Raw genomic sequence first — 26,793 nt, forward strand, 5'->3', positions numbered from 1 at the left:
CATTTTTGTGATTTTTTTCAGAATAAAAGCAGTGATGTCTTGCAGTTAGGTGGGTGTTTAAAGGGTTAAAAGCCCCAGTTATTTCAAATATTTGATAGTTTTGATATGGACTGTAGTTTATGAAAATAATTAAGAAAATAAAAAAAATCAGGGAAATAGTTTTATACACTTTTTCTTTTGACTGTGGACATTTTTGTTCTGAATGGCTTATTAGGGATCAAATTTGACCACGGTGAACTTTAGGCCTGTTAAAGAAGTTCAAATTGGATTTTCAAAAATGTGTCAACAAAAAACACCCTTCTACAAAAATGCAATATTCAGTGATAGGCAAAATCATTAAAAGAGGAGAATATTTCACACCTACAGACAAAAATGTACAGGGTGATACTGGAGGGTTTATTTAAAGGTAAACGTGTGCTACAAAAATGCTCACTTATTATTTTAATCAACATATTTATCTACAAATGGTCAGCTACATCTTCTCCCTCCACCTGTTGCTGCTGGTTAAGATGCAGAGGTCTCAGCTTTTCCTGCAGTGAAACAATCACGGCATGTTTTCTGACATTCTTACTGGGAAGCTTTTCCAACCTCAGATTTTGACAGTGTGTCCGTTGTCCTCCACAGTCTCTGAGCAGGAGGACCAAGGAAGGCAGAGAAGGAGGGGCCGGCCCAGTTAGAGACCAATAGGGCACTGATGAAGCATTTATATTTGTTAAATCATTAATACTGAATGGAAAATCTCACTTTATCTGCCCTAGATATAGCTGCAGAGCAGGATTATAATTCCAGCCCTGATCACTGTCATTAAACAGTGTCATTAAACTTGACAGCTGAGAAGAAACGCCCCCAGTCAGCCACAGCCCAAAATATTTAAGTATAAGGGACGTACACTTTTCACCGTGTTCAGAGCAGCAGTCAGACCTCAGGGTAACTCATGAATTCAAAGAAGTCACTCCGCCTGAAAGCACGAGGTAAGACAGAAATATTTTTAACATTTTTGTAAAATTAGTGAAGCAATTAAGTGTGTTTACAGTGCTTAACAAATTTATTAGACCACCTGTCATATTTGTCTCAAAGACCGTCCAGCATCATGAAGTGCTTTAATCCGGACTCTTTCATTTCCAGTGAGCTCTCCACGTTTTACCATTTTGAACAGGAATGAGGAATTTCAAACTGAATTCACTCAAATTTGAGCCGACTCACTGGGCTTCTCTGAGAAGTCAGAAATGAATCAAGCATAACATTCAACCACTAAAACTCATTTTTCTGTTCAGGAATGCAAGTAAATAACTATAATTTGACATATTAATCAAGAAATACTAATGTGCTTTACTATTTTTCAGTTTTTTGTAAATCAGTAAATTTGAAAACTCATGGATAACAATAATAATTATACTTTAGCATTAAAAATATCATTTGGGTTAAAGAGCTTCTACATATTGGTGTATTAACCATTGCAGAAACATCAGAAATGATTTTGGTAATTACCAATGCTGTTAATTTAAGGTGGCTGTGGCATAAACCTTACTTTGGTTAGGGTTAGGGTGGTCTAATAAATTTGTTAAGGACTGTATGTTTTAGTATTTTTAAGTTTGTTGTGACTAGACTAAATTAGACACAACTACAGGACAGTTTGAGGACCTAAATAACAGTCAGCATCAGCAAATACAGATGAAATCAACATTAACTTTACCTGAGAAACAGGTTTGATTGATTCCAAACACTAAAGTAATGAGGTGACTGAATGAACGCCTTTATCCACATGTCAGCTCTGGTAAAAAGGCACCGTCAGATATATGTTGTTTATATTGCTGGTTTAATTTAAAATACAAATTTGCTTAGTCTTAGAAAAATCTTAGAAGTTGTTTTTGTTGACTTTTAAAGCTGAAATTTCCCTTTATTTTTGCCTTTGAGAGCTTCCAGACTGTAACATTACACACACCCTGTAGTTTACTGGCACATGTTGTCATCCAGTTAGACCGGTTGAAGTTTGACATATTTTTTCAAACTGTGTGTGAAGAGTCAGACTGCAAGTCAATAACTGTTTTCACACAAGCTGTCACTCTTTGAGCCAGTTTAGAGATTTAAGATATGTTAAGGATACCTTGGACGACAGTAAACTGTTCAGGTTTTTTTTTGCTAACCTGAGAAATGAAAGTAAAACTTTCATTATTTTCCTGTGAGCATAACCAAGTCAAACCGATGAGTGTTCATCTGGACTTTATTGAGTGTTTTAAACCCTCAGACCACTTTTATTCAGATGGGAAATTTGTAAAAGGGGAATTATTAGAACTTCCAATCAGTTAGGATCCAAATATTGACATTTTGGCACCAATGAAAGATGCAAAAAGAGAGATGATAGAGATGAAGACATAAAGAGAAGAGGGAGATGCAGAAACTGCGAAAGGAAGGTGCAGGGAAGAGAGGAAAAAAAGAAAGAGAAAAGAGGAAGTTCAAGAAAAAAATGGAAAAGGGAGACGAAAAGACAGAAAAGAGGGAAGTGAAAGAAAAAGATGTAGGGAGAAAAAAGAAAAGGCAAATGCAGAAACACAGTAAAGGGAGACGCAGGGAAAGGGAAGATGCAGAAAGAAGGAAAAGGGAGATGCAGAAAAAGAGGGAGATACAGGAAAAAGGAAGACAGAGGCAGGGGGGCCTTCACAGAATATTTTTGGATAGATTGGGTAGAATTTGATGAATAGAATGATCAGTGAATTAATAAATATTTTCTTAAAATAAAAACTCTTTAGGGAACAACAAAGAAGGCGCCTTAAGATGGATACCAGTGAGAGGACTAGAGCGCCCTCAGAGGGACAAAAGTTGGTGGAAGACGCTGCTTCCCTAAATATCATCCATAATTTTGGAATAGAAGCAGCCAGGAGGTATGTAGCATCTACTCTGTTCAGCGATTTTAGAGCCATTTGAAGTGTTAGAAAAAAAACTATTTATCAATGTCTTGATTATTCAGTATTTGACATTTCAGTCAACACACTGGAGTACATAGAATATGTTCTCTTTAAAATGACATATAAAAACATTGTAGCTTAAACGATTGTAGGGTGATTCTGTCACTGGACAAGACTAACACAACTGTTGCTTAAAACAGTTTCTGAATGTCAAACAGACACTTGTAGTTCAAGAGAATGAGTCTTAATCACCACAGTAGAATCCTAGTACAGGAATTTTATAGTCACTTAAGCTTTCTTAGCTTTGGCTAAAGCTAACGTAATTTAACCATGTAATTAACATTACTATAGAAGCCAGTGTTGCTAAGTTAGCTTTAGCAATTTGCGCTTTAGCAAATGTAGCTATGTAGATAACGCATCTGCATAGCTTACGTCGCTGCATTGTGAGATTAGCTTTAGCTAACTCAATCCAATTCAACAACTTTATTAATCCTTTAAGGGGAAATTAGTTTGGAGCCTGTACATAAAAACAAATTTAAAACATAGTGGCACAGACAGCAACAATATGTGTAAGCTACAATTAGGCTGACATATTAATAAATAAACTAAAACAATGGTTATTACTCTACTAAAATGATAAAAGGATCTGTGAGGGTAAAAGATAAAAGCCTGTAAGAGATATAAAAACATAAGGAATGCATGTACCTACGTTAGGTACTAAGCTCTGTCATCTATAGATTATAGTTAGCTAAAGCTATGTTAGCTTTATCTTTAATCAAAAGCTAAGGTAGCTATGTGGATAACTTATCTATGTAGCTTACAGACAGAAGCTGCTGTGTGATCTATAGCTTTAGCTACATCATCTATAGCTAATTTGGCTTTAACACAATGAGCTTTAGCAAATGTAGCTAAAGCTCATGTTAATGTGTCTAAGTAGCTGAAATAGCAGTTTTGTTAGCTTGGCTTTGTTACATTCATGCTACGTATCCCTGTCATTTCTAGCAAAGTTAGGTAAAGCAACATGAGCTTTAAAAAATGTAGCTAAAGCTACTACAGCTACATAGATAACAAAGACACTTAGCATATGTAGCTGCATGGTGAGCTTTACTTTAGCTATGCAGCTACGTTAGCAATGTAGCTCTGTTATCTACGTAGCATACGTAGCTTGCAAGTTTTGTTTCCTGTTTACAGACCGTTTGCTTAATTAGATGTTGCAGGTTGGGTTTTTAACATTTGGTATCCTAACTCTTACCCTGAGCAGAAGTTTATTCCGATTTTTTTTCAAACGTGTCAGCATGCATTTCTGTTCCGATATCTAGCGTCTCAGATTAAATGTCTGTGAGCGCGGCCGTCAGTGATGAATGCTCTGCAGCCAGACTGTCTTGGAGTAACTTAGAAAATTAAAACTTGCTTTCTCTTTTTCTCTGTCAATAAAACAGCGATGCCTCAATGCACAACCCCGATACGCTTTTCAAAAAGGACCCACCTGAGAGGTACATACTTACTCTTTTCCTTGTTTTGATCCAGTAGCTTTGTGGAGAGTGAAACATTGGTCTGTCCAACACTTTGGTTTAAAGGTTAATGTCTTGACACCTGTTTAAATCAAACTAGATAGCTGTGAAAATTCATTACACTGTTGTATAATGACTTTATTTTGTCTTTTTTTAACTAACAAATGCCTGCCTTACCTGACTTCTCTGGGAAAAGTGATCCCTCCTCAAACATCCAGACTGATGCCAACAGAGTAGTAACAGAGAGGTACGTGTGTCTATTTTGTTGTTTCAAACATTTACATATCCATGAATCATCTTCCATTTTGGCCTTTTGTCATGCTCTGTCCTGTTTAGTTACTGTTTTTATTTTTTATTTTTTTTAAATCTTCTGTCACCAGGTCCCTCTCCATTTAAAACAACTGAAAATGACTTTTATTTTAATTCATTTGATACTTATGTAGTTTGCCTCTGAGATAGGATTAAGTCAAAATGCACTAGGGCGTTGAGGATAACTTAAAATCTGCAAAATCCTTTCTAACATTATCAACGTCAGCTAACTTTCTCAAACAAAGCAATAACAAAGCAGTTCCAAAACAGAAATAGATACAACCCCATTTCCCCCCAAAATTGGGTAAAATGCAAATAACAGCATGCAAAGATTTACAAATCTCATAAACCTAAATTTAATTACAATTGGACATGAACCACATATCAGATGTTGAAACTGAGACGTTTTACCATTTCATGAAAAAATACTTTGAACTTGATGGCAGATACACATCTCAAAAAAGTAGAGACAGGACAATAAAAAGGTAGTAAAAGTAAGTGGTACAATGAATTACATTAATTGGCAACAGGTCTGAAACATATATATACACATCCATCACATCAAGCATGGCTTCACAGTACAAGAGTCTGGGTGCTGCACTGGCCTCCCTGCAGTCCAGACGTTTCACCAGTAGAAAGCATTGGAGCATCATAAAACAAACAAACAAAAAAAAAAAAAACAGCAAATGAGACCCAGGACTGCTGAGCAGCTGGAATACTACATCAGACCAGGATGGGACAACATTCCTCTTCCCAAAGTTCTGCAACTAGTCTCCTCACTTTCCAGACATTTACAGACTGTTGCTAAAAGAGGAGAGCATGCTACTCAATGTTAAACATAGCCCTGTCCATAATTTTTGAGATGTGCTGCTGTAGTGAAAATGAGGTCACTGTGATGCCCTGAAAAGACTATGATTGGTGGGTCAGTGGACCAATCAGAGACAAAGAGAGGGTAAACTGCAACAACTGTCTCATAACTAAAAAAGAAAATGTTATTCTATTTGACACTATGTATAAAAACCCTAGCTAAGAACACTGATATGATCCATAGATGTAACAGACTTGACTCATGCTGCTTAATTCTCAAAATTTGTCCTCAGTGATGAACACGAATGTTCGGAATCGACAGAAACTGACAGAAATGCCATATTTGAGGTAAGCCGTCTCTCTTCTGTATGTAATGAAACCATAATGATTGAGATAATCTGTATGATCTCCATGTGTTTAAATACATCGTCACATTGGTTGGTTATTTGTCTTTGCTTTTATTTAATTGATGCAGGTGGTGGGAGACAAAGCCAAAAGCATTTTGGTGAGTGAGCTGAAAAGATATGAGAGGATGCTCTTTCCCCACCAAGCTTATGAAAGTGACGATCACAAGAAAGGCTTTTTGACGAGACAAGACTCAAAGACAGACAGTGCCAGTGAGGGGGCACTGAAGATTACTCTTCACGTCCTAAAGGAAATAGGCCAACAAGTACTTGCCAACAAACTGGAGAAACGTAAGTGCTCAGAAAGACATAGACTAACGTAGACTAGGGCTGGGAAATTAATCGCAAATTAGATTAAATCACAATATGGCCTGCTGCAATTTACTAATCGCAGAAGTTGCAATATTTCTTTAACTTGAAATGTGTTAAAATACCAATTTAATAAGTTTAATTTTTTTTGCAGCAGAGATTTTATGCACACTAATGGTTTACAAAAATCCTCCTTTTTCTGTTTTATGTATGTTTTTCTTAGTCAAAATGAGTGACATAGAAATGTGACTGTCCTTAAACAAAGCAAATGACATCACATTTGCGATACAAGCAAAAATAGTAAGCTCATTTTAAATCAAACTGATGGAGCCTAGCGTTACTTCATGAAAGTCATACCCCAGCTGTAATCAGCTGGTAGCCAGCTTCACCTCCTCCACCCCAGCCACCTCCTCTATAAATTAAAGCTTAAAAAGGCTAAAAAAACAAAACAAAAAAAAAAACAAAAAAAAAAAAACTCGCAATTAGATTATTTTTGCAAATCGTTCAGCCTTAGTGTAGACAACACAAATCACTCTCCTGGATAACAGGTCCATATTGTTTCCCAACCTTTTCCTAGAATATTTCCCTACCTCCTGCATGCAGTCCTGACTGGTTGCTCTGAGTATATATCATTGCAGTAGATGGGTTAACTTTGGAAATTAGAAGAAAATGATACAGTGCCTATAAAAAGTATTCAACCCTTTCGATGCTTTACCCTTTTACTGATTTTATTAACCAATCATGGTCAAGACAATTTGGATTTCTTGACAAAAAAAGAAAGAAAAATCTACAAAGTCACATCAACGAACTAAAAATATGTAATTTAAAATAGGTGACTGCATAAATACCCCCTACCCATTAAGAAGATACACCTTTGGCTGCAATCACAGCATTGCTTCTGTGTGCATAGGTCTCAATCAAGCTTGCACATCTGGACACTGCAGTTTTACTTCAAATTGTTGTCTTTAAACCATTTCTGTGTAGCTTCTGCTGTATGCTTCAGGTCATTGACTTGCTGCAAAATAAATCTTCTCCCGAGCTGTAGTTCTCTTGCAGACTGAATAAGATAGTCCTGTATATATTCTGCCACATTCATTTTACCGTCTACCTTTACAAGCCTTCCAGGGCTGGCTGTTGAGAAGCATCCCCACAGCATGATGCTGCCACCACCATGCTTCAAAGTGGGGATGGTGTGTTTGTGATGATGTGCAGCGTTTGGTGTTTGCCAAACATAGCGTCTTGTCTGATGGTGTAAAAGCACCATTTTGGGTCTCTTCAGACCAAAGAACTTTCTCCCTCTTGACCATGGAGAACTCTGGTCCTGATTTAATCTGGGTTTTCTTCATCAGTGGCTTCCTCTTTGCCACTCTCTCATAAAGCTTTGACTGATGGAGAACCTGGCCAACAGTTGTTGTCTGCAGAGTCTCTCCCATCTCAGCTGCTGAAGCTTGTAACTCCTTCAGAGTAGTCATAGGTTTCTTGGTGGCTGTTCAGTTCCTTGAATTTTTTGATATCCATCTTATACTTTTCAATAACATTTTCTCTGAGTGTCCCTTTGTCTTCATGGTGTAATGGTAGCCAGGAATACTGATTAACCACGTTCCAGACACTGGAGTCTTTATACTTCAGTAACTTGATGCAGCCACCTACTTTACATTACATATTTTCATTTAATCTGTTTTCCGTTTGACATTAAATAAAGTGTATTAAAAAAATAAGCACAGAAAAAGTAAAAAAAGCCAAATTATATTGACCATGAGTTATTTATTAAATAGCTGAAAGGGTAAAACATCCAAGGAGGTGAATGACTTTTGTCCTTCTTGTCCTTAATGCAAATGGATTAATCAGGCCTCGTTAGTAAGTATAGTTGGATATCATCTGCATAATAAGTAAAGTTTATGGAGTTTTCCTGATGATTGTACCTAGAGGGAGCACAGAGAAAGAATGAATGTGGTCTTTGCAATGAACCTTGCTGGATTCCATGACTAACCTAAGCATACATAAAAGATTTTTCCATCAACAGTGCAGACAAGGATGACTCACGATTTAAACCAAGATGCATATATTGTGAATTATTATTATTTTTCACATTTCTTTACAAACTGTCAGTTAACAGATTTAGTTCAGTAAAGAGGATGTTTTTGCTGTCAAAAAAATGCTGATGTCGCTGAACTTCCCTTTGATGTTTCAAAATTTGCACTAATCCTATGTCTGTTCACTTTTCTACAAACAGATGTTTATGGGGAACTTGATGTCTGTCAGCGCAAGCTCAGACGCAAACTGAAAAAGTTTGACTACATTTATGAAGGAGTGGCACAGCATGGGAACCAGACACCACTCAACAAGGTGTACACCGAACTCTACATAACAGAAGGAGTCTGTGAAAGTGTCAACAATGAACATGAGGTCAGGCAGATTGAGGCTATGACCAGGAGATGGGCAACAGAAGATAAGCCAATCAAACTTAAAGACATCTTTGAGCCCCTGCCAGAACAACACATGATCATCCGAACTGTGCTGACCAAAGGTATTTCGGGAATTGGGAAAACTGTCTCTGTGCAGAAGTTCAATCTTGAGTGGGCTGTGGGGAGAATCAACCAAGATATCCAGCTTCTGTTGAATCTTCCATTCCGAGAGCTCAATCTGATGATGGAGAAACACTACACACTCACGCAGCTTCTGCATAATTTCCTAGCTGAGACCGAAGAATCAGAATCAATTTCAGATTTTGGAAAGTACAAACTTGCTCTGATTTTTGATGGGTTGGATGAGTGTCGGCTCCCCTTGGACTTTGACCACAATGAGCCCTGCTACAGCGTCTCAGAGCCGATGTCAGTAGATGTTCTGCTAACAAACCTCATCAAGGGGAACCTGCTGCCTTCTGCACACATCTGGATCACCTCCAGGCCTGCTGCTGCAAATCGCATCCCAGCTGATCTGGTGAACCGTGTGACAGAGATACGAGGGTTCAACAATCCAAAGAAGGAAGAGTACTTCAGGAAGAAAATCTCTGATCAAGACATGGCCAGGAAGGTCATCTCACATGTGAAGTCCATCAGGAGCCTCCATATCATGTGTCACATACCAGTCTTCAGCTGGATTTCTGCCACTGTTCTGCACAGGATTTTAAAAGAAAGAGCACGCAACAAAATAGAGGAAGATGAGAGCCGAAGAGAAATGCCTGAGACTCTAACTCAAATGTACGCACATTTCCTGGTGTACAACTCAATGCTCCGGTTGAGGAAGTATTCAGCAGGAAAGGAGGCATCTGAGACAGAGTCCCAGGACAAAACAGATGAAGAGATGATCTTGAAGCTTGGGAAACTGGCCTTTGAGCACCTGATGAAAGGCAACATGATCTTCTATGAGAATGAACTGCATGAGTACAACATCAATGTTGACGATGCTGCAATATATTCAGGAGTGTTCACGCAGATCTCAAAGAATGACTTCGGAGTTCATGTGGAGAGAGTGTATTGCTTTGTCCATCTCAGCATACAGGAGTTCTTTGCGGCGATGTATGCTTTCCACACGTTCGTCTGCTTCAACCAGAACCTGCTGGAGCCCCAAGTAACAACCACAGTCCAGGAGTCTCCCAGCAAAGTGACCAGCCTTCTCCAGAGTGCAGTGGATAGAGCCTTGCAGAGCAACAACGGACACCTGGATCTGTTTCTCCGCTTCCTTCTCGGCCTCTCACAGACGACCAATCAGGCTTTGTTAAAGAAAGTCCTGACCAAAATGAAAACCAGCACACCAGTTAATGATGCAATCATTGAGTACATCAAGGCAAAGATTCATCAAAGTCCATCCCCAGAAAGATGCATCAATCTCTTCCGCTGCCTCAGTGAGCTGAACGATCAGTCTCTGTTGGAGGAGATCCAGCACTACCTGAACTCTGGTAGTCTGTCAGAGACCACCCTGTCACCTTCACAGTGGTCTGCTCTGGTCTTCATGTTGCTGACCTCCAAGGAAGAGTTGGATGAGTTTGACCTGAGGGAATACTCACGATCAGAGGAGGGTCTTCTGAGGCTGTTGCCAGTGATCAAAGAATCCAGAGTCGCATTGTGAGTAATTTACTTTATCCTCCATGCTTACCAAAATCATTGTATGTGTGACATTCTCATTCAGTGGTAGTTTTGATTTGGTAATCAGCCAAGAAATCAGAGGATGTCTTTACATAAAAGTCTAAGTGAAGTGGATGCCAGGTGCATAGTAAAATCTCAGTGCATCTGATGGGGCCACTATGGTTATAGTGATGGGCTTTTATTTCCAAAGCAAGTGATATTTTTCCAGTGAACCATATTTCCTGGTTTGCAACTAAACTTAGCACAAATAGTAAGAAATTTGTGTTTTGTAGATTATTTCTTTGTTGCAACAATGCTTCTTGGTGATAAATCTTATACCATAGGAAAGCCTGGAGGTAGACTCTGATAAACGCCGCTCTGTGGGGGCAAGAGTCATCTTGGAGGATAGAGTTCAGTCCCATACTGTGGAGATATGGCATTGCCACTGGTTGCAGAGTCTCACCTCGAGATCTCTCTGCACTAAGATTGCCTCGAGTTATGTCAAGCCTGGTTTTTCCAGTGAGGGAGATGCCACCCTCTCTGCATCTTTTCCACACTTTGACTCAATGATCCAACAGCTGCAGGCAGAATCTGGACTCACTGCTGAACATAACGTTCCTCCACTTGTTCAGGTTCCACTGCATTTGTTGCTGAAACCACCAGGAGGACAGTCATAGCAAACCTCCTTGCAGCCTTATGAGACCAGTTCTAGACTGTCTGGGCCCTATCATCATGCAAACCTTGACTGCAAATCTGTAGAAGACAACCTAAGGTTCCTAAGTGCTGACAGGGGGAGGAAACTGTACTCTTGGAGTGTCATCTTTTTGGGACGCCCACTTTGCAACCTGTCTCTGATATCCCCTGTTACATGGAACTTGACCTTCAGTTTGGAGATGATACTGGGGCTCACTCCAAGAGCAGACACCTACTGCAGGGCCCATGCTCACAGGTGCTGATAATCAAGAGCCAACCAGGCACCTGATCAGCACCTGGGGGTACCAGTAGCTCAGAACAAGAGTTAGTGATAACAGCAGAATAAGCCGTCCCACAAATGCATGTTTGTTACACATGTGGCATCATTTAAAAGAGAAATAAACAGGCTCTCCAGCAATTTAAGATTTATTGCCAAGAAGCATTATTACAACAAACAAATAATGTACCAAACACTTACTTGTGCTAAGTTTATTTGATAGCCTAAGACTAACATAAAGTGAAGTTCCATTTTTCAGTAATTATACAAGACATTTTCAGCCACCCAAAATTTTTTTGTGGTATTCTCATTTCTTCTTCTGTGGTAATACTTGAATCAAACTGTTTATTTTGAAGGCTCAAAGAATGCAACCTGACAGACAGATGCTGCAAAGAACTTGGTGCAGTTCTTAGGAATTCATGCCTGAAAGAGCTGGACTTGAGCGATAACGATCTTCAAGACTCAGGTTTACAAATGTTGTCCGATGGACTGGCAAGTCCAACATGTCAGCTGGAAAAACTGAGGTTTGTAATGCCACAATGTAGATGATACTTAATGTAAGATGGAAAAATTTCTAGTGCTTGTCTATTTCAGTGAGTATAAATTTGTATCCCATGGTTTCGTTTTAGGTTGCCCTTCTGTGGGATCACAGAGATTGGCTGTAGGTATTTGGCTGAAGCTCTGAGGTCAAACACCAAGTACCTGAAGGAACTGGATCTGCGTTATAATCATCCAGGACATCTTGGAACAGAGCTCCTGTCCAGTTTGGAAAAGGAAATGAAAAACTTAAATATCAGGTAATGCCTTTGGTTTGATGCCTGAATTGCTTTTGTAATTACCTTACACCACAGTGTTAAACATGGCCTGAGGCATTCTGTTTTCTGGCAGCTTGTTCGTTGGTATGTCAATCCACTGATGAGCCACAACATCATGAGAATTTGCCAAATATTGTTTGGATCTGTCCTTTCTGCCTCTCTACACATTCAAAGGTTATTTTTATGGTTTTGCTGTAGCACCACCTACTTTAAAAAGCCAGTAACTCCTCTAACATAGAATCTCAAATCTTTTATTTTATATGATAAATAGCAGTCCTGCCCAGATCACATCTACATATTTGCACCTGGTTTGGTCATATTACCACCTAGTGCTGACAGCCAACACTACCTTGTATTCAAAGTGCAACGTGCTCATTGTTTTTTTATTTAATGATTTACCTGGGTGGATCTACATGTCTCTTACCATGTGCTGCTGCACACTGCATGGTTTACCAACAACCAGCATTGGCTTCTTATCGGCATGAACCGGGTTGTGAGGGCCCTTGTTACCTCCGCCAAGGAGGTTATGTGATTGGGAGGGTTTGTTAGTTTGTTTGTTTGTTAGCAACATAACTCAAAAAGTTATGGACGGATTTTGGTGAAATTTTCAGGAAATGTCAGAAATGGCACAAGGAAGTACTGATTAGATTTTGGGAGTGATCTGGATCACCATCTGGATCCAGGAATTTTTTAAAGGATTCTTTACCATTGGGAGATAGGGCTAATGGCGGAGGTATGCGCTCTGAGTGCTTTTCTACTGTTGTTACTACTTTACACCAGGAGATGGCAGACATGAGTAACTTCAGACCCAGCAGCATTTTTGGGTGTGTTTCTTTTCATAGTTTTGGGGTTTATAGAGTTTGAAAGACACACACCTGGTCGAGGAGACGAGTCGGAGTGTAACAGAGAGAAAGATGGAATTGTAGTGAGAATACTCACAATGCTGGGAGGAATAGAGGAATATTCGCCATCTGCTGTGACTTCCAGTCGTCCGGTGAGACCATGGGTGAGACTGTCAGTGCGTCTGTTGGCATCGGCAGGCAATGGGTCTACATGTAGGGAAACCAATGCTTTGCCTCACCGTGCTTCCACCCCACTGCGGAGGACGCAATTGGCGAATGCCGTGATGGGGGGCACATGAGGACGTGGTGTGGATATCTTGGGGGTGGGGGGGGGGTTTCAAAACACTGCGAATAATGATGTAGATCAGGAATGACAAACACAGCGGAGGCAGAATCCAAGAGTAGATACCATGGGAGAAAAAGCATAGTCAATGGTGGTGGAGGCTGCCTTGTGGTGTCAGAATATGCAAATTAGATGAGTAAATTTACTCCCAGAGACATGGTAGAAGTCGTAGGAGAAAACGCACAGCCAATGGCGGTGGAGGCCGCCTGGTGATGTCAGAATATGCAAATTACATGACTGAATTTACTCCCATAGTTTGGGTCATACTGAAGATTTTTTAAAGGATTCTTTTCTATTGGGAGATAGGGCTAATGGCGGAGGTCTGTGCCCTCTGAGTGCTTTTCTAGGTTTATCTGTTATTGGTCCATCTCACCTCACTTTATTTGTCTATTGCTATTTGGAGGACAATGGAAATTGGTGGCGTCTTTGTCCTATCAGTGATTTTGGGGATACCTACTCACCTAATTATGGTATTTTGGTATTTTGTTGAGCTCAAATACTTTCAAATAAACCCCTCTGGTTCTTGTCACCATTACTCTTACTCATTCCTGTGGTAAAGCTGATCTTGAATGTCATTTTATTGGAATATTCAATGCTGTAAACTAACAAAGAAAACTAATTTATATTCTAAATAATACATTTTTGATTTTGCCCTAGCTTGACCCACAATGCTGAGTGCTACTTGAAATCATCTCTGAAGAAATGTAAGTTTATCCTTGTCACACTAATTCGTCGTAACCATCAATGCGTCCTTTCTGTAGTCATGTATGGTTATGCCTCTTAAACTTAAAATGAGCATGATTGATTTTCATGAAATGTTTTTATGACGATGTATTAACAGAGCATATGGCAAAATATTTTTGTGCTTATTTCCGGTTTATCAGATGCCTGCCACCTCACAATGGATGTGAACACTGCCCACTCACACCTGGCTTTCTCTGAAGACAAGCAAAGAATGACTCACATGGTGACAGTACAGCCATATCCTGACAGACCAGAGCGGTTTACAGACTGGGGACAGGTGCTCTGTAAAGAGGGTCTGTCTAGTCGTTGCTACTGGGAGGTGGAGTGGATGGGGGACCGTGCAGGTATCGGGGTGGCTTATAAAGGAATCACAAGAAAAGCCAAAAGCAACGATTCTGTCTTTGGCTTCAACAGTCAGTCCTGGAATCTGCGCTACTGCTATGGTAAATACACCGCCTGGTACAACAGGGATGTTGTATCAGTATCTGCCCCCAGAAACAACTCCAAAAGGGTTGGAGTATTCTTGGACTGGTCAGCTGGGACACTGTCCTATTATGCTATATCATCAAACACCATGACGCACCTGCATACTTTCCATGCTGTATTCTCGGAGCCGTTGTACCCAGGCTTCAGGCTGGGAGCTGCAGAAACATCATTAAATCTGTGCCAGCAGGAGTGCCCTTAAGTGCTGAAAATATGCAGCATGCATGTTCCTGAAACTTGTACATAGAAACAGAGGCTGAAAAAATCAAACCAAGGACTGCTGGTATAAATAAAATAGCAGGGCTGAGCTCCCCCCTTCTTAGGGCCTGTTTTCATAGCCACCATTTTTGCGCTAGCAGCGCTCATTTTCAATGAGAAAGCAAATGTAGTTCATCCAACTTTCTGCTCATCTAAAAGAGAGAAAAAGTTTTCTAGAAGCCTTTTTCTGCCACTTAAAAAAGAAAAATGTGAAACCAATTCTTAAGATACAAGTTATATCAGAAAAAAGGTTGAAATAATTAGGCAAGAAGTTATTATTATGAGGTAAAAAGTCATAACTGTGATGACTTTTCATCTTAAAATTGTGACTTTTTATCTTATAATTCTGACTTTTCATCTTATGATAGTGACTTCATCTCAAAATTTCCACTTTTTATATCATAATTTCGATTTTTTAATCTCATAATTTTGGCTTTTTATCTTATAAATTCCACTTTTATTGCATGATAATGACTATCTATAATATTGACTTTTTATCTCATATTTTTGACCTTTTTCTCATTACGTTGACTTTTTATCTTGTAATTTTACCTTTTCATCTCATAATTTCATTTTTTATCTCATAATTTCTACTTCTATCTCATAACTATGACCTTTTATCCCATATTTTTTACTTTTTTTCTCATTGTGTTGACTTTTCATCTCATAATTTCAAATTCAATCTCATAAATATGACTTTTTATCCCATATTTTTGACTTTTTTCTCATTATGTTGACTTTTTATCTCATAATTTTGAATTCAATCTCATAACTATGATTTTTTTCTCATTATGTTGACTTTTTATCTCATAATTTCGAATTCAATCTCATAAATATGACATTTTATCCCATATTTTTGACCTTTTTCTCATTATGTTGACTTTTTATCTCATAATTTTACCTTTTCATCTAATTATTTCATTTTTTTATCTCATAATTTCTACTTCTATCTCATAACTATGACTTTTTATCACATATTTTTGACTTTTTATCTCAAAATGTTGACTTTTTAATCTCATAATTTCATTTTTTATCTCATAATTTGAATTCTATCTCACAAATGTGACTTTTTTCCCATATTTTTGACTTTTTATCTCAAAATTGTGACTTCTGTCTCATAAATATGACTTTTAATTCCCTATTTTTGACTTTTTCTCATTATGTAGACTTTTTATCGCTAAATGCTGACTTTTTATCTCATAATTTCATTTTTTATCTCAACATTTCTACTTCTATCTCATAAATGACTTTTAATCCCCTGTTTTTGACTTTTTTCTCATTATGTTGACTTTTAATCACATAATTTCTACTTTTCATCTGATAATTTCATTTTTATCTTATAATTTCGATTTTTAATCACATAATTTTGACTTTAAGAATTGCCTACTTTTCACTTTTTATATTTGTTTAAATAGGCTTCAGTTTATTTTGGGGAATGTCACTGGAATAATAAGTGTTCCTGCCTGTGTCTGTGCTAGTGAGTGCAGCATGTGTAATGCTTATGGCAGCACTACCAGTCCTTCAAGCAGCCCGACCCACCAGGAATTCGCTCGGTTCTCCAAATTTTCCACCTTTGCCCTGTTTAAGCATGTTTTTATTTATTCATACATTTTGCATGTGGACTTAACACACTAGCAGTTATTTTCAGTGCTTTGCACAAGCGACCAACTATGACATGAAGAAGTGGTTGCAAGAGAAGCAGAATTTGAGTATCCTGTTATTTTGTGTTCACGTCATTCAGGGTCACAAGACCGTCAACATCTGGCAAAGTGAAATAAAACAGACAAATATTGAACGTGTTTTATCAAATGTTTATTTTTCATATTGTTTTCATGTGTTTTTCTTATTGAAGTGTGTACTGTGAGATGATTGATGATCACTGGGTGACAGAGTTAAAGCTGAACAAACATGGCAAACAGTGTTAATAATAAATAAAAGATTAATGTCCAAACATTCCTACTGTTATCTGAACACTTTGGCTTTAGTCTCATTTTTGCTTTTAGAAACTCATAAAAATACAGATCAAAAAGAAAAAAGATCTCTACTGCAGTTGTGTTATAAATTACCCTTAATTATGCAGTGTGAAGTGTAAAAGCATGAAAACATGAATCTATTTTAAAACTTTGTATAAAGCCTCATATAAAATTTGTTTTGTTTAAAAAATAGTGATTTATTTCAGGTGAATCAGTTGGCTGGAAATGAAAAGATCCTTCTTCATGACTAAAATCCTCCTCTGCTGTGTTGGTCAGTCGTCCTGTGGGTCAGTGCTCTGCAGAAGCTTTAGCTGAACAGAAGAAAACAGCGAAGATGTCAGCATCACTTTTTACTTTCATACAGTGCGTTCAGAAAAGAACCAGACTCCCACGTCACATTTTTAAATGTTATGTTGCTGCCTGATGCTACAGTCAAATATACTCAGTACCCAATCAGACAAAATCAAAACATTATTTTAGTAATGTTTGCAAATTTATCAAAGGTGTAAGGTGACCAAGAACCCAATGGTCACTCTGACTGAGCTCCAGAGATCCTGAGTGGAGATGGGACAAAGTTCCAGGAGGACAACCATCACTGCAGCCCTCCACTGATCTGGGCTTTATGGCAGAGTGGCTGCCATAGATGGAAGACTCTCCTCAGTGCAAAACAAGTGAAGTTTGTAAAAAAAAATCTATGTGAAAGTCAAGCAGGCTTTCATGTTTTTTCAGGTTTTTGTTTTTTTTATAAATTAGCAAAAAAAAAAAAAAAAAAAGAAAAATCTATTTCCACTTTGTTATGATAGGGGACTGAGTGTAAAATAATGTTTAAAAAAAAGAATTTAAAAGATTGTAGCATCAGGCTGCATCATAAAAAATTTGAAAATAGTCAGGCTGGTCCCAATCCTTTCTGAATGCTCTGTAAATAAGAGAAAAAGGAGCAGATTGTGAAATATGCACTGCTAATAGTCAAGAGTAGATGTGAGGAAATGAAGACAATGAAATTAACTTTTACAATAATTTCAAGAACTGTAAAGGTATAAAAAAAGGTATTCATGTTTGTATAAGTACTTTTACTTAGTCTGAAAAAGTGTCAGTGGTACATCTCAAGTTCATGTGTTGTTGTTGTAATCCACCTAGAAGACAGGTACTGTGCTGTGCATGTGCTTAAAGTCTCTATTTTCAGAGGGAATGCCATACATTACACATGACAAAGTCTGCAATCTTGAACCTGTTTTCAAAACTCTCTTTTCAGTCACCTGAAACACAATTGTCATGTAAGCGAACCGTCTAAATGAAGCAAATGGTTACAATTTAAAGTGAAATGGTTGCATGAACATGGCTAAAATCTGCTGATAAAAATTCTGACAAACCACTTGCACTTAATTCTTGCTCAGGTCTCTCTTTGAAAAGAGATCTCTGATCTAAGTATCTAAGCTGGTTAAATAAAGAATAAATAAAGCTGTGCAAATCCCTAATTCTAAACTAACAATTAAATTTGAACAATAGTCAATCAGGCTTTAACTCTTTGTAGTTATAAAGAACTTTAGTCCTCAGAAATATGGGAACCATATGTGCATGGATGGCATCACTGTAATTGGCCCTGAAAGAGTCTGTTTCATGATTAAGAAAGAAAACACAAGTCACAAAACACCACTTTACACACTGAAAACGATCACATTTTAAGAAAGCAGTACTTAAGGCTGTCAGTGTAGCTCTGGTATCTTAAAGCAGACAGCAGAGCTACACTGATGAACAGACACAGCTGAAAGAAACCAAAAATCTTCAGACAAAAAAAATCACCCCCAGAAACGGAGCCAGGACTAAGCACAGATTTTTCCCCCCCAAAACTAGACTACAAAGTAGTAAAGGTAGAGGATTATACTTTTGGTCAAGGATGTTTTCTAGTCATACTTTTGCCATTGTTTTTGTTTTCCAACTTCACTTCATGCCAAGTTATCAAAATGAAACTGAAACGGAGAACTTTCCCAATTTCTCAGGAGTTATTGTAATACAATATGCAACAATTTGGTTTGCGCTGTTTTGGTGCCCCCTGGTGGTCTTTGAGTGCAACTGCACTGCCTTAAACCCATATACTATATAGACAAAAGTATTTGGCCACACCTGTCAATCATTGAAATCAGGTGTTTAAATCAGACCTGTTTCCACAGGTGTATAAAACTAAGCACCTCGCCATGCAGTCTACATTCATAAACATTTGTAAATAAGTCGTTCTGAAGATTTCAGTGAATTCAAGCGTGATATGCCACCATTGCAACAAGACGGTCCATGAAATTCTGTCCCTGCTGGATAAGTGGATTTTGCGAAAGTATGGGTCTGCTGGTGTCTACAGCACATGTTTTTTTTTGCAGACATGTCTGCAGCAGGTCTACATGGGATGGACTAGTCTTCCTATTAAAGTTATAATATGGTCCATTTTAGGGTGTAACGTTCCAGTTTGTTTTTAAGAAAGATCTTTTCAGTCTCAAATCTGTGCACAGTCCTGACCAAAACATTGTACAAAGAGACACACAACACCATGAACACAATGACCCACACACCTAAAAGGGGAATGGAAAATATACCTGGATTAGATAATCTCACCGTGTCTCCAGCCACTCAGTCTGCACACCAGGAACAGACACAACATTCAGGTTTGTTTTAAAGAGTCACTGTCTGTGACTGTGATTTCAGTACAAGCTCAAAAATGTTTAAAGTAAAACAAATTTGGTTTCTTGTCATTGATTGGCTTTATGAAGGATGACTCTTGAGACGAGGGTTTAGTTCAAATTTGGGAGGATGTACAACAACTGGAGGACATAATGTAAAAGACACTGTGGTTGACTGACCTGCAACCAGTTTGCCCTTTCGTGAGGCCTCACAAGCGAGAACCTGGGACACGTTCATGATCCTCTCCTTCTGCTGCAGAGCAGCGTCCAGCTCACCAAAGTCCAATGGTGAAGACGGCTGGATATTCTGAACACTGTAGACACAAAGAATGAAGACTTATAACCAGTGGGTTCTAGATAAGTTCTCTGAATAAGCTTATACAAAGAAACGATGAAATGATGAAGCACAAAAAAACATTGAAGACATGGATCCAAACATGCCGCCCTGCACACTTACTGATCATACGAGTGTGGGTCATTATCAGAGGGTTCTTTACCTGGATTTGGTCAGCATGTTCTTGATGCGCTCGGCCCTGCGAGAACGTTCCTCCAACTCCTCTGGACTCGGAGGTTCTTCAGAGTCCGACTCGATGTAGCGCTCTGGGATGGGGACTTTCTGAGGTTTGGACAGCTGCATGGTGGACACAAAGGAGGCGGTCTTATAATCCTCAGTCACGTCAAGACCTCTATAACATAACCCTATCCATGTTTCCATCTATTTGAATCTATTTTTCATATGTTTCTTATGCAGTGAAGATAAGGATCAGATAGTTTTGTTTGATGTTTTTATGAACTGCCTTTACATACTAATACTGAAGAACTGCTGCACATATTATTTGCACATTAATACATAACAAATGGGTCTTTCTCCTTATGTCAATCTCGGAAGAAAATCAGCAGCTAAGGCTGTAAAACAGCACTGAAGGGCGCGCACACTCCAGTGCATGTTGGAGTATTGCAACTGCAGGTATGGGGATATAGTTGGGTTAATAGACTATGTGCATCCTCCTTGAACTGACATTTAATCAAATCAATAAGTATATTGCCCTTTGTATATGTGGCAGTAACGCCTGCCAACACTAGACAGCAGTATAACAAAGCAAGATGCTAATATGTAGCTGTGACCAGGCCAGGACCTATGGCCAGGACTGATACTTAAGTGTATTTCAAAGAAGATGGGATGTTTTATCTCAGAGGTGTTACTGGCTTCTTACAGCAAAACCATCAAACCAACATTTAAATGTGTAGAGGAGCAGACCTTCATCATACATGTGGAATTTGAGGCTAATCAGATGTTTATGAGAGTTACGCCGACTTCCTTTTAAATGGCAAGATATGGAAAACCTTGCCATTGCCAGTAGGGCGTCCATTAATTAAACAGGTCAAGGTTGTGGACAAGTTTTGAGGCCTTTGTTTTAAAATTTGAGTGTGATAGGTTTACACAGTAAGAGGAATAAATAGCTGAACCCAATAAGTCACTTCCTGTTGCCATTTGAGGGCGAGACGATGAGAAGGTTGCATGTGGGCATGTTCAGTGTGATACTGTTGTCTTGGCAGAAACTGTAGAAGAACACAGAAAATAGTATATGCAAGTCACAAAAGGCTAAAGTCATTGGGCCCCATCAGAACAGCCTGACTTTGAAAAAGAGATCAAGCTGGACTTCCTGTTAGGATTTGGGCATGGGTCCAAGAGGCTTTTTTGTAGGTTAGATGACGATCCATAAGCAGACTTAAGATCATAAGCCTAGGCTGGATGGTGTGTGGGGGATGAATGTTTAAAGTTGCATGAATGTATTCAGGGTTAAAGTGTAATCATCTGAAGTATGGAGATGTCGGACATTAGCACAATAGAGTTACATAGAATCAAAAAAGTTGGCACACTTCAAAAAATATCGAAAACAGGTTTTCAAACCTTGGGTCCTGTTCACAGCCCCACCCTTAATGAAAACTCACGGTTAACACAACTTTAGATTTCCATTTTGTCTGGAATAAATACAAAAAATTTGGAGACAATCTGATTAAATCTGTAGATTTAGATCCTTTAGATGTGATACCAGTGATGATTCTCCAAAAACGGCCAAAATTTGACCGTAAACTGCTTTTAGTATGCCTCCTTTACATTTTAGAGGATGGTCCAAGGAGACTTTTTTATGTCTAATCATGATATGGACATGCATGTAGCTCTTACCCAGTCCCCTATCACATGTGTGCAATGGGCTTGCATGATTCCAATACAAGACAAGAATTTCCACTGGGGGAAAACTTTGCATGTGAGGGCCCCCTACACAAGTCACTCTTTGTCTTCTACTGTCAATTTAAGGCTATTTTTACTAACTTATTTCAGTGTTTTATAAATGAAGAGCTGCATGCTCACATTGGTTGTACTTGGTGCAATTATGTTCTATACTATTCTAAAAGAGCTGAAGAGTATTCCTGCATCCCTTTTAGTCTCACAAAGCTAACAAATTAAATTAGAAGGGGAAAGAATGAGTCCAAAATGCTGTTTGTCTGAGAAAGATGTTGGACAGATGTGTGTCTACCTCTCGGCTGATGTCCAGGTTATACTCCAGGGGCTCCACGTCCACCTCCCGTATGTGTGCGGTCACTGTCACCCACTCATCTGATTGCCTCTTCTCTCTCTCTTTCACTTGATTCCAGCCTTCATCGCTCTGACCTTCAGCAACTGGTCGTTCCTCCTGCCAGTCAAACACCTGGAGAGGGCGGGACTAAGAATCACACGGATGGAATGGAGACTTCAAAGCAGAGATTTGCACATTAACATTTACAATACATTAAAATAAGTCACAAAAGGTTTGAAAACTTCTTGATAAATTGGAAATAGATTTTAGCCACTGAGATTGCCATTGGTTAAAGACATTTCTGAGTAAACAATATACGTCTGATATCCAACAGTTGTGTGACATTTAACAGTTAGTGGCTCCAGCTCTCATGGCAACACAATTAAACAGTGAAGGTTGAAAAGTAGACTTTTGAGGGCAGAATTAGTTTGTTTAACAGTTACTGAACTAAAGGCATCCAGTTCAGGTTTGGTAATGTGGATCTTTGTCAATGATCTCCTCTTACATGATGGTTAGTTAAATTTACTGTGATTTTTGACATTGATTCATGTCAAATTGATGCATGTTATATGAGCATTTGGAATATTCAACATTCCCTGGACAAATATACAGTACATTCAGAAAGTATTCAGACCCCCTTAACTTTTTTTCAGTTCTGTTAAGTTGCAGCCTGGTGCTGCAGTTGTTTGAATTCATTTGTTCACTCACAGAGAAGGTTGGTACAACCAGGACTTTGGACAGTCCTTAGTAAGAGAGGTGACCAAGAACCTGATGGTCATTCTGACTTAGCTCCAGAGATCCTGTGCAGAGATGGGACAAAGTTCCAGAAGGACAACCATCACTGCAACCCTCCACTGATCTGGGCTTTATGGTAGAGTGGTCTCTCCTCGGTGCAAAACACATGAAAGCCTGTCTTGTGTTGCAAAACAAAAAAAGCACCAGAAGGACTCTACGACAGTGAGAAACAAGATTCTCTGTGATGACACCAAGATTGAACTGTTTGGCCTCATTTCTAAATGTCTGGAGGGAACCAGGCACCACTCATCACCTGCCCAATACCATCCCAACAGTGAAGCATGATGGTGGCAGCATCAGACTGGGAGACTGGTCAGGGTTGAGGGAAATCTGAATTTAGAAGTACAGAGAGATCCTCAATGACAACCTATTCTGCGGCTCTCAGGAGATGACAGTGACCCTAAGCACACAGCCATGACAACACTGGACAACTCTGTGACTCCCCTAGAGTGGCCCAGCCACGAGACGTGAAAATGTCTGTCCACCAACCGTCCCTGACTGAGCTTAAGAAGATTTGCAAAGAAGAATGAAAGAAGATTGCCCAATCCAGGTGTGCAAACATCTGCAACGCATTCAAAAAGACTTGAGGCTGTAATTGCTGCCAAAGGGGCTTCAACTAAGTACTTATGTTAATGTGATATTTCAAAGTTTAAAAAATTTTTTTTAGACAATTTCTAAAATTCAGTTTTCACTTTACCATGATGGGGAACTGAGTGTAGATCAGTGAGAGAAAAGGGGATCTGAATACTTTCTGAATACATTGTATGAGCAGGGGCTTGTTTAAAAAAGTAATTGGCAAAAAAACAGAAGAAATAAATAAATGCTACTGTAGTCCAAGTAATGCTAAAGATCAGTGAAGGTTAATGTAAGCTTACAGTAGCAGGGTTCATAGAGAAACTGAGTTCCTGCAAGAAGCTAAAGGCTCTGGGTTCAATAAAATGCACTCAGTCTGCAGTGAGTTCTGCCTCAAGTAGAGGGAGACAAATATTAACTTAGCTTTCTGTGCAAAGAGGAAGAAGAGCAAGAATTTCCCACAGAGAATCACCATGTTAAAAAGACTGTTCAGGAGGCTTTAGCTGCTCACCGGTATTGTTGCATTTTTAAAAATGTATTATGTTCGTGACTATTCTATTCCATGGCAACAAATAATAGAAGTCCAGTAATATGAAATCTTATCTTTAAATGACTAAGAGTCCCTAGTAAGCTCCTGCACAATCTAAATCTACTAAAACACTATTGCAAAGAAATGTAAGCTACTCAGACGCTGCTATCTCTGTCTTAAAATTGTCTGAAGATAAGAAGTTTTTTTATTTACTTTTCTAACATAAATTGGGTTTTGTGGGCTGTAAGCATCAATGAACTGATCCCCACATTAATCACGTGCTTTATTGTCCCTTTTAACTCACTTTGGTTAAGCCACATCAGCATCTCCCTGCAGCTGCAGTGACATAAAATAAGTCCATCACTGCTTCTTAGTGTCTCATTTCAATTTAAAAACTCACAGACAGCTCAGTGGAAAAGTCATCTGTACCTCGTGCTGAACATTTTGACTGTAACCTTATTGCCTTTTCACTCCATAACAAGTTCCTTTTTTCTGCAGTTAAGTTCATGTCATATTCTTATTTACACCGAAATCCTTACTAATCTATACCCAGAAAGGAAGTCAGTTACCAGTATAAAATCCAAAAATAAAAAATGGTAGTTTTATCTTTCTAAATAGTGGAATTTCAAATGTGACAAAAACGTCAGTAGGGAGTTATTAAGATAAATCCAGTATCTTGTTATAATCCATTCTGAGCAGGATCAGTGTGTTGACAGCGTCATATATTCACTGAAAATTTCTTTTGGATGCTCCCCTAAAACGGAGGACTATTAAATTACAGAGACAAGTTCCTTGGTTCAACCCATAAACTTGTCCTTTTAAGCAGACAATGCAAAAATGTGCAAGAATATGGCGCTCCACTTAGTAAGAAGAATCATGTCTACTGTGGCAGCATAACCATAATAACTACACGCAGACCCTGCGACACGACCCTGTTCCTCAGTCATCTCAACATGAGGAAAATGAGAATGAGACGATGGGTAAAGAAAACATCGAGCTGCATGGCTCACATGTTTTCAGGATACTAAAACAGACTTTAACGAAATAAGTTAGACTTTGTAGCTGATGCTTGCAGACGTGTGCGGTCAGAACACGCAGTAGAGGTGCTTCATGTCTGGATAAAAACCTGCTGGTGATAACATTTGGTTAACCACAGAAAAAAAGAACTTGCTATGGATCAAAAAGTACCAAAAATAGCTGAAGGGAACAGTAGAAAAGTGAAAAGTTTGATATCACAAGGTGCAGATTTGCCTACTGTCACTGTGGGAGCATAAAGATGATACACTGAGCAGCATCCAACTCTATGGTAGCTTACAGCACGCCCAATGGACAAAACAGCAGGTGATCAATTAGAGTTTTTAAATTTCAGATCCTAGTCTCATCTGGATTAAAATGTTAAAACTGACTACTTATTACATCCAAGCCACATCCTGCCCCGCCTAATTGCCAGTATTTTAATAAAAAATATCCACCTCTTATTCTTGGACTAGTACGCCCGTCTATGTGCATGTAGTGAGAGTGCATGTGTTATACTTGTTGTGAGTAATCATCCAAGGAGCATCAAAGCCATGCATGCATCCACTCCCCTCCACATCCTGCAGCAGGGTCTGATCTGTCGCTGTGTTCACATGCTCTGAGAAACATCCCATGCCTTGTTGTGCTCAGGAGAATCAGCCGCACACAGGAGGAAAGAGAGAAAGAAACCATGCAGAAACATACAGATTCAAACCCAAAACCCCCCACCAGATTAGGAAGGACACAGCCAAGAGGAGGTTCAGAAGCAAGAAACTCTTTATTGTCGAGTGCAAATCTCTACATGATAGAAAAGAAAAAGGGGAAAGAGTTGTGTGTTGCTTCTTGAATGACACAGAAATAGGTTGTGATTAGCAGTTCACTTCTCTAAAAATCTCTACTATAGTTCTACTTTTCAACTGAGCAACCTCCTGGAACTATTTTCTTTTTTAATTGGACATATTGTACGTAGCTCTGGAAGGGTTAAAGCAATATGGCAAAAAGCTTTCAACATTACTAATCCTGAAGAACAAGGAGTGGACGGCAGTGCCATGAAAAGAACATCACTTCTTTTTTCAAATATTGCAACAGTTCTGTCCTGCATTTTCCCCTCCTCACAGTTTCCTTATGACAGAACCATCCACTCCTTGTTTGTACTTATTTCTTATTGCGTTTCAGCCTGTCGTGTGTATTTAATATGCATAAAACAGCACAGCATAGGCCACTTTAAAAGCACTCACATGAGTGCTGATTCTCCTCCTATCCTTTATGTGGCATTGCAAAAAATCCACCACTGTCAAACGCTAAAATAACCTTGTAGTTTACACAAGAAAAAGGCTGTTTTAATGAGGATGTTAATTCAAATATAAAACGCTGTAAACACGTTTGATGCTGGTGGAGTAGAGAAATGAAAATATGCTCTAGTGTTTGTTTTTATATGCATTAAAAAGATGAAAAAAAGACAGTCACAGACTATGTATTGCTGTTACAGGGACATTTGATTGCAAGGATTTGTGGGAACTCAGTCTGATTACAGGCAGATCTCATGAGGGTTAGTCTGTAATCAGTACATGTATAATCTTATGTTAACAGAAGACTTTGACATCTTGAATTATATTTGTTTTCACCCAGTTAGCGTTATTAACAGAAAAAAAAAACAGGCAAGAAACACACTGTATAAAAAGATGGACGACATGACAACTCCCCTAAAGTGAAGCTTAAATGTTTAGCGCTCCCCCTACTGGCTGGAATAGGTTATAAGTTCAGCCTCCTAAATGTTAGCAGATGGCACAGGAACAAACTTTAGATTTAAAATACAGTAACACTTTATTTTAGAGGGCCCTAATCACCTAGAAATTTTTATAACAATAAGTGGTAATTATGTAGTTATTTTTCAAGAATAAG

At 38.7% G+C, this 26,793-nt stretch overlaps 2 protein-coding genes across 12 annotated transcripts in view; one reads left to right on the forward strand and one right to left on the reverse strand.

Moving 5' to 3' along the window:
- The first annotated feature begins 440 nt into the window (after positions 1–440).
- LOC121514892 (NLR family CARD domain-containing protein 3-like) lies at positions 441–15,375 on the forward strand. Its single transcript, XM_041795306.1, has 11 exons — positions 441–971; positions 2,748–2,879; positions 4,343–4,396; positions 4,611–4,661; positions 5,824–5,878; positions 6,006–6,225; positions 8,477–10,307; positions 11,634–11,801; positions 11,907–12,074; positions 13,935–13,981; positions 14,162–15,375. The coding sequence occupies exons 2-11, from the start codon at positions 2,773–2,775 to the stop codon at positions 14,704–14,706; spliced, it is 3,246 nt and encodes a 1,081-aa protein (XP_041651240.1). The 5' UTR covers positions 441–971; positions 2,748–2,772; the 3' UTR covers positions 14,707–15,375.
- Positions 15,376–16,559: 1,184 nt separating this feature from the next.
- Positions 16,560–26,793, reverse strand: part of plekha7a (pleckstrin homology domain containing, family A member 7a) — a 287,077-nt gene continuing 276,843 nt past the window's right edge. For 10 of the 11 annotated variants that reach the window (XM_041794817.1, XM_041794819.1, XM_041794814.1 and 7 more), the window contains 4 exons: positions 21,942–22,112; positions 19,899–20,032; positions 19,582–19,715; positions 16,560–17,046 (listed from right to left, as the gene is read on the reverse strand). In XM_041794817.1, the coding sequence (XP_041650751.1) occupies positions 17,024–17,046; positions 19,582–19,715; positions 19,899–20,032; positions 21,942–22,112 (462 nt within the window). In that variant the 3' untranslated portion in view covers positions 16,560–17,023. Of the gene's footprint in view, positions 17,047–19,317; positions 19,357–19,581; positions 19,716–19,898; positions 20,033–21,941; positions 22,113–26,793 lie in introns of all 11 variants that reach the window. The other variant, XM_041794816.1, reaches the window with a different exon arrangement.

Source organism: Cheilinus undulatus, linkage group 9, assembly GCF_018320785.1.
Source record: "Cheilinus undulatus linkage group 9, ASM1832078v1, whole genome shotgun sequence".
In the NCBI taxonomy this organism is placed as follows: domain Eukaryota; kingdom Metazoa; phylum Chordata; class Actinopteri; order Labriformes; family Labridae; genus Cheilinus; species Cheilinus undulatus.

What these genes read in the sequence shown, in the direction of transcription:
- LOC121514892 (XM_041795306.1), top strand. Translation starts at nt 2,773, where the DNA reads ATGGATACCAGTGAGAGGACTAGAGCGCCCTCAGAGGGACAAAAGTTG. An exon ending in AACAGAGTAGTAACAGAGAG is followed by an intron (nt 4,662 to 5,823) that starts GTACGTGTGTCT and finishes ATTTGTCCTCAG; the next exon opens with TGATGAACACGAATGTTCGG. An exon ending in AAAGAATCCAGAGTCGCATT is followed by an intron (nt 10,308 to 11,633) that starts GTGAGTAATTTA and finishes TTTATTTTGAAG; the next exon opens with GCTCAAAGAATGCAACCTGA.